This window comes from Crassostrea angulata, chromosome 4, assembly GCF_025612915.1.
Source record: "Crassostrea angulata isolate pt1a10 chromosome 4, ASM2561291v2, whole genome shotgun sequence".
NCBI lineage: Eukaryota > Metazoa > Mollusca > Bivalvia > Ostreida > Ostreidae > Magallana > Magallana angulata.
Window position 1 is genome coordinate 9,568,418 of NC_069114.1, and position 19,472 is coordinate 9,587,889.

The 19,472-nt window shown below is 32.9% G+C and overlaps 1 protein-coding gene across 1 annotated transcript; it reads right to left on the reverse strand.

The window, feature by feature from the left end:
- Nucleotides 1-15,478, reverse strand: LOC128180389 (SH3 domain-binding protein 2-like). The gene is made up of 15 exons (XM_052848477.1): nt 15,328-15,478; nt 11,291-11,359; nt 9,091-9,177; nt 7,915-8,017; nt 7,267-7,387; nt 6,016-6,092; nt 5,677-5,822; nt 3,415-3,609; nt 3,142-3,206; nt 2,952-2,980; nt 2,599-2,683; nt 1,315-1,391; nt 1,090-1,153; nt 878-931; nt 1-444 (listed from the first exon to the last, which is right to left on the reverse strand). Exons 2-15 carry the CDS (start codon nt 11,328-11,330, stop codon nt 301-303), a joined length of 1,287 nt encoding a protein of 428 aa, XP_052704437.1. The 5' UTR covers nt 11,331-11,359; nt 15,328-15,478; the 3' UTR covers nt 1-300.
- Nucleotides 15,479-19,472: the final 3,994 nt, after the last annotated feature.

Below are 19,472 nucleotides of genomic sequence, written 5' to 3' on the forward strand. Positions count from 1 at the left end.
TATTGTTGTACCCTTTTGCAAACTAGTGTAATGTAAACTGCAACGGTGTAATGACTTTCGTGTATTTTTTCAAAATTTTATACTGTCAAAAATTACAAATGACACATTTTCAAAGGATTAGAAAATATGACTGTTAATAGAAATCAAATAAAATCATTTCCTAATTTAGGAAACCTGAAAACCTTATAATAAAAAAATACACTCTGATCAACGCTACAGAAAAGTCATTAGGTATCACGGCCACTGGAAAAGCTTAAAGGTCCGCAGGGAATTCAGCGAGGGATTTCCTAATTTGATTTGCTATCCTTTGTATTTAGGGTGGAGTTTAAAAGGAGTTTCTAAACACGCTTTGGCTGTCGGCAGTTCTGTTGTATAATATTCATACATTAACATTTCCACCGAATCGGCGTGCGGGCCATCTTTCTTTAAGTAATATTCTCCATTCTGAAATGAAGAAACAAAACTTTTTCTTAGCATAGTTATGTGACAAGCAAACAGTTTATGAAAGACAGTACCTCTTTGTAACCGAAACATGAAAGTGTTCAGTTGAGCCTCGCTTATCTGGACATTTCAACTTCCGGACGAGTTTGAATGGGAACCAGTTCAAGAATTAAAATATAAGCAATAATTCATCTGGATATAATATTTGCATGAAAAAATTTTAAACCAAAAAAAAAAGAAAAAAGAAAGCAAGCTTATCCGAAGGATAAACAAGGCGTAACGGTTACCATATACCAATCTGTCTTCTAATGTTACGAAAGAATTTCTCTGAAGTAACTATTTATCAAATAGTAACGTGTCAAGTCAATAATGCATTTATCTCCAATTTAATACAATATGATTATTATAATACCCGTTTTACTCGATTTATACTGACCTCATTAGTAATTTTATATTTCTTTGGCATATTTTCTGCATATACTACAAGCACCTGTTGAGATAGAAATACTAGTATAGCATAACGACTCAAACTTTAATAAAAAAAAAAATCTGATGTAACAAGAGAACATTTTCTCTTGGTTGCAAAGTATAAGAATTAAACTACAGTGTATTGTTTTTTCACATTTAATCTAAATAAAAAATTATAACCTGTCCGCCATCTGCTCCTGTCCTGACAAGGTACACGCCATCATCTCCTATGTTTCTTATAATCCTATTTAAAAAATAGAAACAACAACTCGGTGCATGAGTAATGTAAATGTCATGTCAACAGTTTTCAGTGATACTAAAGATATTTACTTCATAGATGCATTATGAACATGTTAACATGTAGAGTTCATTTGATATTTAGTTGACATTTCGGAATACTCTTACTCTTGTGCCTTGTCCTTGTCCTCGCCATCATAATAAATATTTTCCCAGTAGTCCTCACTATCCTCTTCATCGTCATCCTGCAATAAGCAACAACAAGGTACATGTATTATGTTTTTATTATACTTTCATGTTAAATACTGTTAAATCTGATTGATTTAGGACAAAGTTAATAATCCGTTCTATTACCCTCAGCGTTAGCAACACCCTTGGCAACGGGTAACACAACAAATTGTTACATGCGCGTACGGTTCGCCGTGGAATTCATGATTTTACAAAGACGAGATGAACTCTTGATAAGGACATACATGTACTATAGCATTGAATGATTTATTTTTGACGTCGTCGTGTCAATAACTGCCGTCAGGTGAGCAGACAAATTGAATAACGCGCGTTAGCGCGTTATGATTATTTGTTTGCTCACCTGACGGCAGTTATTGACACGACGACGTCAAAAATAAATCATTTAATGCTTATATTTACATTCCCTTACTGAAGAAATAAATTGTTTACTTAAATAAATCGATATAAAGTGCAGATCACGGAGGGAGTGAGTAAGTAACAGCAAGAACAGCTGTTTTGCAAAACCGGTTCAAACTGGTTTTCACATAGACTGTTGAGATGTGATCGACGAGCATGAAAATGTAATCCATGATAAATAACTCTTGAAATGTTGTTTTTAACAATAAAGTCAACTTTTTTGTTGAATAATTATAAAACATGGTGTTTTGACAACATTCATGCAATGTTTTTTTAACAGATAACATAGGAATCACTGTTTGAGAACTACTTATGTAAATTACTCGTAAATTCATACGCAGTGAATAGGTGTTGCATTTAGAGGCATTTAAACATCACGGAATTTAATGGAAAAACACAGTAGAATGTAAATATATTGTAATAAAATAATATAAGGAAGTAATTGGGGATATATAAACAATCGTTTTTTAAATTATTTTTCTTAGCAATCATTTAAAAACTAGGAAAGAGTTAACAATGATCTAGGCTCCATTTCTTTAAGACTTAGTACGTTCTTCATTACACATAAAGAATTCAAATTTAAGGCAAATATATCACTGTGATAAGAGAAATAACTTCTCACCAAGAAAAAAGCCTTTATTTAATAAATCGCCCGATTAAAGAGCGATTTCTGTCAAAGTTTTACCACAGATGCTGAAATTATACGGAATTTGTTTGCATTTCTTTCATTATATAAAATATAAATATAATGTATGTGAGTATACATAGAGATGCTGCACTGAAGTGCAGAAACAAACTGTCACATACCTCATCTACAACGGTTTCCGCCATCTTCCTCGCAGTGAACGGACTCTCTTCTTTATCCTTAGATCCTCTTTTGCCACGTGAATGACTACAAAATGCCAATATTACATTGTAATTATGTTAACAGCGTTTAAGTCTAGATTAATTAAGAATTTTTACTATATTAAATGCTCTTCACTATAATGCTAAACAAAGACAATTCAATTTCAAATTAAATTTCAGTACCAAGTGATTCTGACAGTTGCTTTAAGTTTTCATCAATTTTAGTCAAAATTTCGAACAACATTCTAAGATATAACTGTTCACAATCATTAAAAAATACATACAACACACGTAAAATCCACTCACAAACCTACCTATTTGAAAGAGCTTCTGTTAATTCTTTCTGCAAGAAAAAAATAAACTTCTGTAAGATAATCATAATGTGTATCAAATTTGATACATGGTTCAAATCCAAATATATTAATATAATGTCGGCAAACGCATGAAAAGTTGCGATAAGTGCATTTTCCTATTTGACAACTGTGACATTTATTTACGACATACGTGAACTTTCGCCACAGCATCCTCAGATTGTCTCCTCGGCCTTTGTCCATTCCTGTGTTCATTTTCTGCACGGAAAAATGACGATAAAACGAAGTAAATGTTTGTATGCATGTTTTTTGTGTATAAGTTCATACAATCTGAATTACTACATATTGTGTTATTCATCTAGATGCTACTGATGTACAGAAAAAGATTTTTTGATTATGAGTCCAACATCCATACATCTACATGTATTTCTGAAAACTTTTTTACAACCACGTGACCACATTGTACCTTTGGCGGGTTTCGCCGAGACGTCCCTTCCGGTTTGCCTGGGTGGTACTGAGGGTATGTCGGTAGTGGGTAGTGCCGGTTTATTGGTGTCCTCGCCGGGGAGTGGGGCCGGGGGTCGCTCCTTGTATGCATCCTTGTTCGGTATCCGGCGCGGGGGTGGAGGGGCGGGGACCGATATATCCTCGTCATCGGATACTAAGCAATAGAATCCAAAATGATATTTAATTTGAAATTCAACTGGTATTAGTAAAAGTATATTTTATAATTCATGTAGAACGCGGACTAAGTAATTACAATTAATTTTTACTAAATTATTATCTTATTAAAGTTACAGTAGTTAAAAATGTCGTAATAACATGGACAGTTAAAACAGTCACTATAGTGACATTGAAACAGTTTCAGTAATTACCTTCTTACAGTAACACTGATAACCTTGTAACAGTTTCAGTAATTACCTTGCAACAGTTTCAGTCAGGCTTGGGGCGAATTACATTGTAAAGTAATGCATTACATTACCATTACTTCATGAATTTGGGCATTAAATTACTATTACCATTACTTGATTTTCTTGAAGTAATGCATTACATGAGTAAAGTAATGCATTACCATTACCATTACTTTTTTTTTTAAAGTAAAGCTATCAAAGAGTTTTTGCAAATGTTTCAAATATAAAACACTCTTTAACATATCTTCAGGTTCATGCTCAGTATCAGGTTCAAATTCAATGACTACATGTATACAAGAGTCATTCTTTATTTGCTCAATATATAATTATATTGTGGCATTATGAACATTAAATAAGTTATATATATATAGACATTTATATATTTATAGACATTTGCCATGATACAATGTCAGATACGAAATAGAGACACAGAATTACATGCATAACAAAAAACAATTTATGGAATAATGTTGCGGTTATTAAAAGCTGAATAGAGATATTTCTCCAGATGACACAAATCTTTATAATTTTGGACACTTATGTGTATAAGTTTATAATTAAACATGATTTTTCCCAGTTATAGTTTTTAATATTTTTAAATCGTATTTCTTTCTACTGAGGACAACTCAAGACAATAGATTGCTGTTGCACTTTATGATCGAAGTTTCAAAGGGTTCATCTTTTAACCGCATCCTGTTAGTTTGAAAATCTTCCCAGCTATACTAAATAAATGTTTTACAGGAACAGTCGAAGCTTGGACCGAAAAATACTGTTTGACGATCTATATCTTAGGATGTATTAAGTGCAATAATAGAAAAAATGTAATAAATAATAAATAAGTAATGCAAAGTAATGCCATGTAATGCTAGCATTACACTAGATTTTGGAAAGTAATGAATTACATTACCATTACTTGTAATGCTAATTTTGTGGCATTACACAGTACTAGCATTACTTTGAAAAAATGTAATGCATTGCAATGCATAACCATTACATTTAGCATTACCCCAAGCCTGGTTTCAGTTATTATCTTGTAACAGTTACAATAATAACATTTTCAGTAATATCTTAAAAAGTTTCAGTAAATATCTTTTAACAGTTACTCTGACGACCTTGTAACTGTTTCAGTAATTACTTTACAACAGTTTCATTAATTATCTTGTAACAGTTACAAAAATAACATTGTAACAGTTTAAGTAATTACCTTACAATAGTTTCAGTAATTATCTTGTAACCGTTACAAAAATAACAGTTTCAGTAATCACCTTAGAAGATTTTCAGTAATTATCTTGTAACAATTACCCTAATGACGTTTTAACATTCATGTCACGTCCTTATTGTAACTTCACCACATTAACTTACACTAAATACTTTCATATTTGATAACTAGTAACATTCGCCAATATAAAAGATTGTATAATAAATGATATGTTATTGGAACAAACAGTCTCTGTTATGCCATTGTAAATTTAGTGTAATGTTCTTGTTACATTCACAGCCATAAATTAAATCGTAAAATTAAATGCAATCATCATGACCTTGCAACATAAACTGTATTTTTTCTCTCATTCACTGTAATAAACTTAAATATTCACCTCAGCAAAAGTTTTAAAATGCTTCATAAAACAAATATTTATCCAAAAATATATGACCTGATTTTTGGAGTTCAAAAATCAAGATTAATTTCTGTAATTAGCAAATTGCGCTTCGATGAAATATCGTATCAGCTACCAAAATAAGCGTGTAGGTTTAAGATATCTTTAAATGTTATATTATTATTTTTATGTAAATAAACAACTATTTTTCAATTGTCTCACCATCATCCTTTCCCTTTAATTTGAATTTGAGTGCGTAGTCACTCGTGACTTTGAAGGCATTAGTGTCACCATAGATGTCAGTTTCAATTTCTTGATACGTCATCGATTTGTCGTCCTCTTCCGCGGCCGCCTGTTTCCCGGCTCTCCTGAAGACAGGAACCCCAAATTGTTTTACTTCTTTCATAATTTGTTTCATAAGACACAATGAATCAAAATAACACAAGTGTTTTAAGCCGCGATTAAGACTAATTTATTTAAAGCCCCTCCCCTTTTCTTCAGGAAATTTGCTGCGACCTTTCAGTTAGATCCATATTTCACATATAACATTTAAAAACTTACTTATACGTGTAATAGTAGTTATCTGACTTCTGGCCATTAGCTTTGACTAGCTGACTTTTAATATGCTTCATCCATTCCTGAAAATAAAAAAAAATAATTAAGAAATAATTGATTTATTTCACTATTCAATGGCAAGCAATCCGAAATGTAGCAAATGCATCAATATTCGATTACATGTTGGTACGTTTTAAAATCTATATTTACATTTTTCTAGTGTCTATGTCTGCGATAAAAATTTGTCTTTAATTTTCAATAATTACATAATTGAAACATTGCTTAAAACCTTTACACCGCGTGGTAATTAATACACTCGAAAACCAGCATTCACTAATGGGACACAAAAATTGTTTAAATGATAAAAATATAATGTAAAAATGTCAGCAAATTTAATTCTACGTACAATGGTATATTTTGCGTTAGTTTAAAGTACAATTGGACACATGCTGATTTCCCGTATTCAGAAAAAAAAACCTCACGTGATGTGGCAACCTAAAAAACGTATGTTGGTGACTGGCCAATGCACATGCGCATGTTTATGCGCATGAAATGTGCCAACTTTCTTAACAATTTGGCCTAATGAAGCACAACACTCAGTTACTACCAAGAATAAATATAGAACATCCAATCAAAAATGCCATTGAATTTATTAGAAAGATCCATTTTTTAAAGTTTATCATTATGACCAAAACACAATCTAAGGTTTCCTGAACATTGTAAAAAACTGTTTGATGCGGCGTGTAAAAGTTGACTTAGCGGTCATCATATTTAGCGAATTTTGAGCTACTTTTAGACTGCTGATACATATAATCATGCATGATTAAAAATATTTAGAAGTCTAATTACTTATTAATCAAATGCCATTCAATTGGTAAGGAAGATTGCGAATAAATTTGGAGGCATGAATTTAATTGAGCAAACTTATGAACTTTTACAGTTCGTTTTACAGTAAAGAAAGTAAAGCATTTCCAAACCGATAAAATCACCCAATTTTGCAATATATCTATTGCAGTTCAGTAAACGCAGGTTGTATAATGTTTTTTTTCCTATTTTGTTTGATTTTTGTTTGGTTTGTTATGGTGTTTGTTTTGTTTTTTTCGTTTGTTTTGTTTTGATTTTGTTTTGTTTCTTTTTGTTTTGTTTTTTTTATTTGTTTTTTTTTTTTCTTTTCTTTTATTTTTTAGAGAGAGAGAGAGAGAGAGAGAGAGAGAGAGAGAGAGAGAGAGAGAGAGAGAGAGAGAGAGAGAGACTTGCCTTCATTTCTTTCTCAGATCCAGCAGCAAAGAAGTAGGTTTTATAATCTGGTGAGGCATGGACAACCTTAAAGGCAAAAGGGGCCACCTTGGGGGAAACCTTTTCCTGTGCTCTACTGACCCTGAAGAAAAGGTGGCAGTTTAAAATTGGGAATATTTATGGTGATAAGCTGTTTGTTGAAATTTAATTTTATATTTGTTAACTTATAAACTGTTAGTCAACATGTAATCATTTCAGAGTTTTACATGTAAATACACATGTAAACAATAACATGAAATTTCAAAGGGTTATGTACATATATATAGCGGGCAGTCGCTGAACACACAATAAGTGTTTACGATAACAAAGTAACTTTAAAATATATATATATATATATATATATATATATATATATATATATATATATATATATATATATATATATATATATATATATATATATATATATAATTTTTATCAACCAACGAGGCCACAAAGAGGCGAATAGGTTTTTAAGCATACTAGTTACGAATTACAAGTAAAAATCTTAAAGTTGTATTAAATACTTCTACCAGCTGTACATGAATATTAGTTCATAAAATGTGAATAACTTACGAATTACACTTGTAATAAGTTACAGACAACTTACGATTTAGATACTGTACTTACGTATTGTAGCCATACAGTGTGAATTTCCCGGCAGGACGGGTGCTGTATTCATTTTTAAAGTAATAAATACATCCTCCGCTTAGCACCATGTAAATCTGAGGCCCTGCGTAAACAAAATACAATATTGAAAAAGAAAACACAATAATTTTTTTGTTCAGATTTGAGCCACACTAAATTGGACTTTTTTTGCTGTGGTTGGATATGTTAAGAATTTTACTCATAAAAGATATATACACTGTATAGTTTAACAGCGTGCAAAAGCACGACATTTGCACAGTGTGGTAGCTAGTATAATTGTTGTTCAAGGATGCAATGAATATTTTTTGAAACGTTTCATTGAGAGTTCTAATTACATTGTGGAAACAATGTGGAAAAGGAAGTACTTTGAATTGTACCCGTATTAAGTAAATGAAAGAAGTAATAAACATCCTTGAAAATGCTTAAATTTTCCTTTATTTTCTGCAGCAAACTGTGTATGTTCACATAACTACAAACACGTGTTTACAATACCTTAATTGTGCCAGAGGATATACGTAACTATATGAAACTCGAGACAGGATGACATTTAACTGGTATAAGGTTTATTATCTACCCCCCCCCATCTCCATTCCATAGGTATTCCTTTTTCTTGATTGTCAATAATAAACTTAAAAAACGGCGGTATGCATATCTATTTATGTGCTAGCCTTAGGATGCATTTACATAAGACATCTTAAAGATTGTTAAACCCCCAAAGAAAGAAAGAAAGAAAGAAAGAAAGAAAGAAAGAAAGAAAGAAAGAAAGAAAGAAAGAAAGAAAGAAAGAAAGAAAGAAAGAGAAAGAAAGAAAGAAAGAAAGAAAGAAAGAAAGAAAGAAGAAAAAGTCCTGAATTTATCCTGATATCCTGAGTACTGTTAAGATATCTTAACCCTAACCATGCAACATTAACTGTATTGAATATAATGAACATCAAATTGCTATGCCTTACTCAAGTGACCGTTAAAGCCCATGGGCCTCTGAAACTCTCTAATTACATACCGTAAGCTTACGCAATGGTATTGTACCAATCGCTTTGTTACGCTGCACTGAGTCTTACTATGACAAGAACTCTTAGTACATAACATAGCATGCTCTTGTAGAACACAGATGTAGTGAAACTTTTATCAAGTACTCATTGAAGTGGATATTACACTTACAGCGGAATTTGCCAATTCTGTTGATAAAGCTCTGCTTCCTCAGCCAGCCACAGTGACTGTAATCTTCTTGTAGCAGATCCTGACAACCTGCAGACAGAAGCAGATAGCTTGTAACAATATCCCAGAACGATATCTTTTAACAGTCAATATTTCATAAGAATATCTCAAACATTATCTACTAGTAGTATGTATATAACGCAACGATATCACACAACGATATCTCTAAGAATGTTTTGTAACAATATCCGGTAACAATTTATGATATCTCAAAAAAATATCTTGTAACGATATATTGTAACGATATATCGATACACTATACAGATATTGACAGCAGCTGTTTTTTTTACCCGATATCGGACCAGAGACCGAGAACAACACATCCGTTCCTGGGTCGAGCAATACAGTTGTTAAACAGGGGCTATAGTTTATTACATAGATAAAAGAAATCAGTAATAAAGTTATGAAATGTAAATTTCCCCCAATAAAAGTAAATGCAGAGAATAAACCCGACAAAAATGATAGTTTTCTTATCAGTATCGTATTAATAACAAATTAATATTAGGACCTCTAATTACTGGAGATTTCCATTCAATTCCCGCGCTTTTTCGAGATGTTGTATTGTAACATGTATATATGTTTCTTATCATGGACAATTGTTGTTACTCGTCGTCTGCTACTGATATTCAGTAATCAGTTTACACGGCGTTAAACAAGAATGTATTATAATAGATAGGTTATATACAGTCATCGCACTTTCGGGGAAACGAGTGATAAATATAGATATAATGTTGATGAATATAATGATCACCAAAATGACCTTTTAAAAAAAATTTGAAACTAACATCCTTAATGTACGTAGGAACAAAAAAGAAGTACAGCAAGAAAAGTACTGATTCAATGGGAAACCTAGTCTCTGTTTAAGTATTTGGAGGAAGAGGAAGAAAGACAGGACCAAACAAACGTCTATTGATGAATCAGAACCATCGGATGTTGGAAGAAAACTGTTTCTTGGAAGAGCATGATTTAAAGAGGCCCATGGGCCGTATTGCTCATCTCACCAACAATTGCAATTTATCTCTCGAAATAGTGTGATTATTTTAATACACGCTGGGCAATAAAATTAAATACATTTATATCCAAAATGAATGCATCGCATACTTTCATTCGTAAAAATGCAAGAAATATTAGTTCTTTGTATTTTATATTAGCTCGAATATTAAACGATGAAACAAATTTAAGTCAAATTTAAAAATATCATATCTTAAGTATTTGTTTTAATAAAGAAATCAAAGTCTATCATATTCCACACATCGGCGTTTGCTTATCTAGAATTTTTTTAAATTTTTTTTACAAAATTGCACTCCTTTTCAAATATTATTCTCTTGACGACAGATACAGGTTTTCCTTTGAGCAAACATAAAAACATAAAAGAAGTTACCGCAAAATACAGTTATAGCGAGGGGCCGGGGACGGTCGATTATTACTTATATCCGGTCAGTTTATTATACAATTTTAGGATAAGGGAGATAACCTGATATCGGTCTGAGTGTGAATTTGTTATAACGTCTTTGTTGTTGTCATGTTTTAATTAATCATCGCAATTAATAAAAAAGACGTTTTGCATCAAGTGAAGTTCAACGTTCAACAGACCAAGTGGTTGGAAAGAACAAACTTACCGGGTACATGTAAAAGATTAAAAATTGGGAATAAAAATAAAAACAAAACGTGTTTCTCTGTGAAAAGTTGGTTTTTATGTTTACCTTTGCACTAGTGGTATTCATAGAAACACTAGCAATTTGCATGAATATATAGCCAGGTTTGCTTTCAGCAAAGCCTGACTAAAAACCATTCGCTTTCGGCTCAGGTGAGCTAAATCAATAACGAGACATTTATTTTGATTTGCGAGAATAATAAAATATAATTATTAAATTTAAGAATTCACTTCTATTTCGTTGAGGATGTTCACTCGATAATGATTGAGGGTGGCCGGGGGGGGGGGGGGGGGGGGGGGGGGGCACGAAATTTGTTACAATTGAGCCATAACAAATTCTATAATGATTTCCCCGTGCATGTACAGGAATCAACGATTAAACATTACACAAGTGAGTCTTGAGGCAGTATATATATATGGCATGTGATTGGTGGAGTGAATCTGATAATTTTTTATACCATTATTTTTGTAAGAATAAAAAAAACTTACCGATATTATCTAACGGTTGAGGAATCTTATGTTCTGACATCTCTCGTCTTTTTTACATTCTTATTCTGCCTATAAAATAAATCATATAGGTATATAAGTTCATGTATAGCTTTAGTAAACACCAAAACAAAAACCCCAAAACACGTACAAGCAAATTAACAAAATTAATTAAACAATCACGAAAGAAATTCACAAACATCACGATAAAATCAAATACTGTCACAATAAGACAAACCAATCTAGTACTTCATATTTCCGTATTTTATTTTTCTACACTTCAAGGCGTGTATCTAATTTCAAAAGTATTGTTGAAATCAAGCACATGCAAAGCATGACGCCTCATCTTACAGTTAAAGAATATTGTCTATGGAGAGAGAGAGAGAGAGAGAGAGAGAGAGAGAGAGAGAGAGAGAGAGAGAGAGAGAGAGAGAGAGAGAGAGAGAGAGAGAGATAATATGATGATTCTACTTTATTATTATACAAAATCTCAGTTGGTGCTTTTATAAATACAATGAATTATTGTTTTTATTATTAGGTGAAAAGAAGAAGTTTATGTCAGAAGCCCACATCAGAAAAACAAATCGTAAATGATTTCATGGGCGTTTTTCGTCAGACACTGTGTCGAGATACTCACTATGTAACGAAAAAATAAATTAATTAGTTATGCAATGTTTTAGTTGCATATCACTCAAATGTAATAACAACGTACCCCTCTCTCTCTCTCTCTCTCTCTCTCTCTCTCTCTCTCTCTCTCTCTCTCTCACACATTTTTTCTCTGTCTGTCTCTCGTTCTCTCTCTCCATGGTAACAAACGATTATATATATTTCCTTGTATGTGCTTCTAGCAATTCATGAATGATGATGCTCATTCTATCTTCTCTCCGCCATAAACTGTGCTCATGATTGTATACAGTCTCTACTTCACTATAAGGAAGTCTGATAAGTTAACGTCAATTCTCAGTTAATACAGAAATACAGAAGAGCCTCTTTGTCAATTTGGGAAATCCGTAACCATTACATGAAAAAGTCAAACCAATTAAAACTAATGGAAATTCGAAACACTTTCAAATCGAGAAATACAATTATACCAATTGACAAGAAACGCAAATAAGATAAAGCATTACAGCGGAAGTACTCAATCTCCTTCGCATATCATGCAGTTGTTTCGGACAACTTTAAAACGAAATATTTGTGATATTAATAATACTTATTTCGAAATTAGGGCCTCATGGGGCGTGACATAAAGCAATTATAGTATACACGTATATTTACTAAATTTTCATTTGCACACACTTTAATGTTCTTTTACATGTAGTTTATGTCAGAAGTAGTTGAGAGCTGGATGGACGAACAAATGGATCAAATGGATGGATGGATGATGAACGAGTGGATCAGATGGATAGATAGATGGATGGATGGATGATGAACGAATGGATCAGATGGATAGATAGATGGATGGATGGATGATGTACGAATGGATCAGATGGATAGATAAATGGATAGATGGATGATGGATGAATAGGTTATGAGTGGACCAATGCTTGCCACTATTAATAAATGGTTAATGAATAGTGAATACTTATTTATATCGTTATCATTTTTTTTTTGGGGGGGGGGGGGGGTGGCTAGGGAACATCTGTTGCTTTTAATGTCAAGCAAATCATCGACCTATATAGAAACCTCCAACTACATCAAAGGGGCTTTTAATGACTCGGTTTGATTGGTCTGTACATGTATATATATCCTACCGGTATTTCTTCGAAAGTGAAAAGGAATCGGAACATGAGACATTGTATAGACTTTTATAAACACTTCTTGTTATTATCAAGTACTCGAGACATGCACATGTTTAGCGCCATGTTAAAGATGTTTTAGCAACGCATTAGGCATGTTGACTTTATCTACATAGATAAGAGAAATAAATGGATTTCATTTTAAACTATGGAATGCATGGGGAGAGTAAAATACACGCACTTAATAATGAAAATACTTAAAATCAAAGCTGTTTAAATTTTATAAAAGTGCAATGATTTCAAACTCAATTTAATTGATGATCAATAATTTGACCATCAAAAGTGCTTGATCTTTGGCAGGAGAATGATATTTATGTGCCGGAATTATGAATATGAAGTTAAGGAACTTATTAAAAATTGTATTATCTATACAGATGTTTTTGGTGTTTTATTTTCTGTGAAGTGCATGTTCATAATTTTAAGTACAAAGATGATGTTGTAGATAAATTTTACGACTGCATCTATGGGTATACATTAACATGACTAGCTCACATATTTCAATTATTCGACATTTTTTGCGGTCTTCATATACTAACCCCCCATACACACGCCGTAGTTCATTACATCATCCATATACATGTACACATCATCTATACATGTACAAATCATCCATATAAACATGTACACACTATTCATACATGTCCAAATCGTCCATACATGTACACATCATCCACATACATGTGCACATCATCCATACACATGTACACATCACCAATTCATGTACTCATCATCCACATTCATGTACACATCATCCACATACATGTACACATCATCCACATACATGTACACATCATCCATACACATGAACACATCACCAATACATGTACAAATCATCCATACATGTACACATCAGCCACATACATGTACAAACCATCCATATATACATGCACACCCATCCATACATATACAAATCATCCATACATGTACACATCATCCATACATGTATACATCATCCATACATGTACACATCATCCATACATGTACACATCATCCATACATGTATACATCATCCATACACATGTACACATCACCCATACATGTACAAATCGTCCATATATACATGTACATCCATCCATACATGTACACATCATCCATACATGTACAAATCATCCATACATGTACATTTCATCCATATACATGTACACATCATCCATACACATGTACACATCATCTATACACATCACCCATACATGTACAAATCATCCATATATACATGTTCATCCATCCATACGTGTACAAATCGTCCATATATACATGTACATCCATCCATAATTCCATACATATACAAATCATCCATACACATGTACACATCATTCATACATGTACAAATATCCATATATACATGTTCATCCATCCATACATGTACAAATCATCCATATATACATGTACATCCATCCATACATATACAAATCATCCATACACATGTACACATCATTCATACATGTACAAATCATCCAAATACATGTAAACATTCCCCCCTTTTTTTTGGGGGGGGGGGGGAGGGGGGGTAGTAGGAGGGTCCGAGTTTTTGTTATCGGGATTTGGATCCATCACCCCTTGCCCCGCGCTATATATCCAATCGTGATCCTTCCCCATTCACAACAAGCACGAAACCAGACATTTATGAAATACATGTAATCTTCACTGCATGCATAATAATGATATCAGGCTTAATGCCTTATCGATACACAATCAACAGGACTGAGCAAATAACCATATCAATACAAATACTGACAACTCCGATAAGGTCCACCGTTAATGCCGTGTGAGCAATGAGGCCCACGAGCCGCTTATACATGTATTTCTTAATATCATTATACTGTGATTTGGTTTGCGTTATGAAGAAGCATACCAAATTCATCGTCTCTTTTTTCATATATGTATATTATGTTTCATTATCATATACATTAATAAACTTTGTTCATATTAGGGTCACTCGTTATTTACTGTCCAGTCAATTTAAACAGTTGACACTTCAACACAATCGGATCATGAACCTTTAAGTTTAATAATTGAGTACACAAATTATCTCCCTATACGTACAATGTCAATAATTTAAACACACATCGAAAATATGATTTGATTTCAATTTTTTTCCGTCTATGTCTACTCGCTTGATATATACATGTATGCACCGATAGAAGGTTAACACGTATTATTTGCCTGCACGTGTATTTCTCTCTCGGTGTTTAATAAATACTGATAAATCAATGAATTAATTGAATATTGAAATAATTTACTTACCTTTGTTTAATCAGAGCCGGGTACAATTAACATCAGTGTGAAATTCCCCTACTAAGACACCAGCCAGCTAAAGAAAAAATATCACACTTTCAGTTTACTCCAAACGAGGAAGTTTCTTTTTTTTTTATTCAAGTCTCTTGAATGTTTTAACCGTACGGCGAACTGCCATTGGTTGCCACAATGAAAAGAAATGGGTCAAGAGACCAAAAAAAAATTGTCGTTGAAAACGAAGAGGCGGATCCAGTATTTTGAGATACCAATAGGGAGGCCGAAAATTGTACTGCGAACTGTGTAAAAAATTGTAGAAGTTTAATACAGCTAGTTTGAAACTTTCAGTCCTCAATTATAATGATTTTAAATATACTTTTTAAAGTTCGGTATTATATAGATTTATGGGGATTTAGCGTGTAGGACGCGTGTAAGCTTGAGATACTGTGTGAAATAAATCTTAGCTTTTTCATTTCTTTTGTGTGCGTGCTTTTTGGTATGTTATACCTATTTCGTTAATTTCATCCTCCCCATGTTTTTGCATCAAATTTATTTTTGATGTAAAAATTCGAGAAACGGGATAATTAAAAGAGAGGCTTTAGGAAACAAATCATTAAATATACTTAAACATCTAAATACATAAATTACACATTATTTTTTTTTATTTTTTTGTCTTAAAATCCCAGTATACATCAACATCGCCAATCGTTTAGCGCCATTCACAGTAATTTACAGAGCCTTCTCTTGCTCTGTGACGCAGGCATTCATTGGCTAGCTCTGCATGTACATGTATAATTGCTATATGGATTTAGATTTTGGTGTTATTTTTGGACTTTATACAGATATTTCACACAGTCAATATAAAAGTCTTGTGAAGTAGAATGACATCAGTCAAGGAGGTGATACAAACACTGTCCCTAGAATTATTTCCTGGTTTGAATGCAATATCATGCATTTTTTCCATCAAATAATCACGGAGAAAATGACATTGAAGAGCCCTATCTTTAACAATATCTAAAATATCGACACGACACTATTTTATTATAGTTTTGACAATAGATGCTTATTCAATACTAACCTTTACAAGAGATTTTAGTATGTTAATAAAAATCTTAAATGATAAAGACCAATCTATTTTCAAAGAGATATTGATCCTAAAAACCATTGAGTGGGCTCGGCATGTGAAAACAATTGAATTGACAAATCGTTGCATTTTTGATAAGTTTTTGATAATGTGAATCATATTGAAGTAATGTAAGAACTGCAATGTGCATCAGCATCATTGTGAATCAACTGCCTTATAATCAAAAGAAAATGTTTATATTTTTTTCACTGGTCCCTTAAATTTGTAAACACTTTTTAGTGAACAAACATTAATTTTGAAGGTCTTATATCAAACCGGCACATATCATCAATGTTGAAAGGGATGGAATGAGTGCAAAAACTATGTATACAGCGAATATTGACAAGCCAAAAAAGACCAAATATATATAAATACGGAGCAGAGGCGCGGGTAATGTGCGTAATAGTTTTAAAAAAATTATTTAACAGGGCCCAGCATTAGTTGGGGGACAATTCATTCAAACTTCAAAAATTTAAAAAAAAAATGTCTGCTTTGAAAAAAGATGGGAGACCAGGCAACCTCCCCCCTCCCCCTTCCTAATGCCTGTGCCTTTCAATTAGGGATGTTATAAACATATCTTCTCATCACAAACATTTTAATCTTATTTCTTCAGGAATTTATTTGTGATTTTCATTTAATCAAGCAGAGTGTAGAGGTTGGGTCATCCTGCATCTGCGTTATAAGCATTAATAAAACTTGTTAAAAAAATCGAAGTACTGAGAGTGCGACGCAAACATTTCCGTGCGAGAATGAAAATCATTGGCGAGCATTGAAGGGCACCGCGGTATACGTCTCAAAAACCGACAAATCAAACAATGTAGCACTAGAACTTAGAGTGTATGCTTTTATTGTGAATAGTACTTTCATTTCAAATTTTAAATATCACTAATGAACTTAATTTTTCTATAACAACTTTATTTTCCATATCATGTATAAGTATTCTGCAACAATAGGGATCAAGATTAAGAAACATTTTTTAATTCAACAATACGCTTTTTTGATTAAAAAAAAAAATGGTATTGACTTTTGATCTATTAAACTGATAATTCTGAAAGACGAGAGTTTGTTCATGTACCAAATCCCTCACTCGATCGGCAACACGTTAATATGCAAAACTGCACGTATATCATATTTTAGATAAATCAGTGCAACACTAATATTAGACCATATTCAACTCGACTTTACATAATTTGACATTAATTTTTTTGTTTACAAAGCTTGCTGTAAAATTATGCACGCCAAATCATGTACAATTTGATACATTACAAATCTACCTTTATAACCGGAAGAACATCGAAGGAAAACACGTACATTTTCTTGATTAATTAACAGTTTCCTGTAAGCTTCCTAAAAACAAAACTAGTAAATAAGAAATGACTCAGATTATGTAAATATTACTTGGCGCAAAGCTACTTGTATATATTTATAAGCACATAATATATATGTGTTACTTTCTCGCCGATTTCTCTGTGTTCTATAATTGGGGCATTTCCTAAACTGCTCTAGACAGTCAAGTATTTTGTGATGACGGAGGAAGTAGTGAACCAGAGACATATATAGGTCAACGTGGTCTTGCGGTTACTTTTGATGACCCAGTTTCCGTTTTCAAGAGGCTGAGTGGTCAACAGACTACTCATCAGATCTACCAAGAATTAATGATTGTCAACTATTGTTTAGTTTTAATAAAAATAAAACATTTTTTTTTAGATTTTGAACTTTTTCCCTGGACTTTTCAACAAAATATTGATATAGTCTTTGCCAACGAGCATCGAGTCCTCTTAAAAAAAACCTTTGCTTTGAACCTGTTGTTCAGGCCAGTGACTCAGTTTTCTGGTGTTTGAGGGGGGGAGGGGGCGGGGTTTAGTTTGAACATACTTACTACTAAGTCAAGATATCGTTGAGATGGTGGCTATCTCAAAGGTCCGCTAGTGTAATGGACATTAGACTGAAAAGCATAAATTTTCACAGGATTTTGCTTTGCCCTTAACCTCTGACTTAGAAATTTTCCAGATGGCATGGAACTTGAAGATTCAAGCTCACTGAACACCTCTTACAAACTGACATTCTTTTGGTTTAATCTTAATAAGATAAAGCAAATGGCAGAGAATTTATGGTCCAAAACTGGATTTTAAGGAGGTCAGTTATGACATTCACATGACCTAGAAACGTGGTTCAAGGTCACTACACACCATTAACCCAAAAGCTGTTCATGTGAAGTATGAGCCAGATGTGTAATACATTGTGTGCGTGTGTGTGTATATGCTCTGAAAATGATATTTTGCATGTTCTCTAATATGACCTTGACCTAGAAACTTGTTTCAGGATCACTGCTCATCCCTTTCACTGAGGCATTCTGTGGGTGAAGTATTAGCCAGATTGAACCAAGGAGAGAGAATATATGATCAAGAATTTGTGCATAATTCTGTTGACCTTATTAACCTTATATCTAGAAATTTGGCTCAAGGTTACTGCATACCCTTTTACATAAAGGCACTCTGTGGATGAAGTACGAGCAAGATTATAGGCAAAAGTGAGATAAGTGAGCCCTGAACAAGTGATATCAGAATGGACCAACAGATTGATCATAACTTTGGGGCCCTAATTTAATGCAACACATCCAAAAAAATATTTTTTTTCAGTTGATGTATCTGCACTATAAACATTACCATATTTTGTGGACCTATATTGGTCAGTAAGACAGTTTTTCTAAAATAATCTTGGTACAGATCAGAACCATTCCCACATGTACCCTGAACCAAGGACATTAATAAAGAGTTTATACCGTATACATGCAATTTTAACACGCCTATGAAGCCGTTTTATTTTTTGTCAGTTTTGCTTCTACAAAAGAAATGTAATGCAGTAGAAAAGTGACATTGAGATCAAAAGCGGGATAAGCCCCAAGGCATGGATATACAACAATTTTTTTTCTTTTCTTTGGATAATTCTGTTTAGTAGAGCCCATATAAAAGCTTATTAAACATCACCACCAAAATCACAAAAATTTCATTTTGCAAAAAGAACACACAAAACG

What these genes read in the sequence shown, in the direction of transcription:
- LOC128180389 (XM_052848477.1), bottom strand. Translation starts at nt 11,330, where the DNA reads ATGTCAGAACATAAGATTCCTCAACCGTTAGATAATATCG. An exon ending in CAGAATTGGCAAATTCCGCT is followed by an intron (nt 8,018 to 9,090) that starts GTAAGTGTAATA and finishes TTGTTTACGCAG; the next exon opens with GGCCTCAGATTTACATGGTG. An exon ending in GACAAGGACAAGGCACAAGA is followed by an intron (nt 1,154 to 1,314) that starts GTAAGAGTATTC and finishes TTTTTTAAATAG; the next exon opens with GATTATAAGAAACATAGGAG.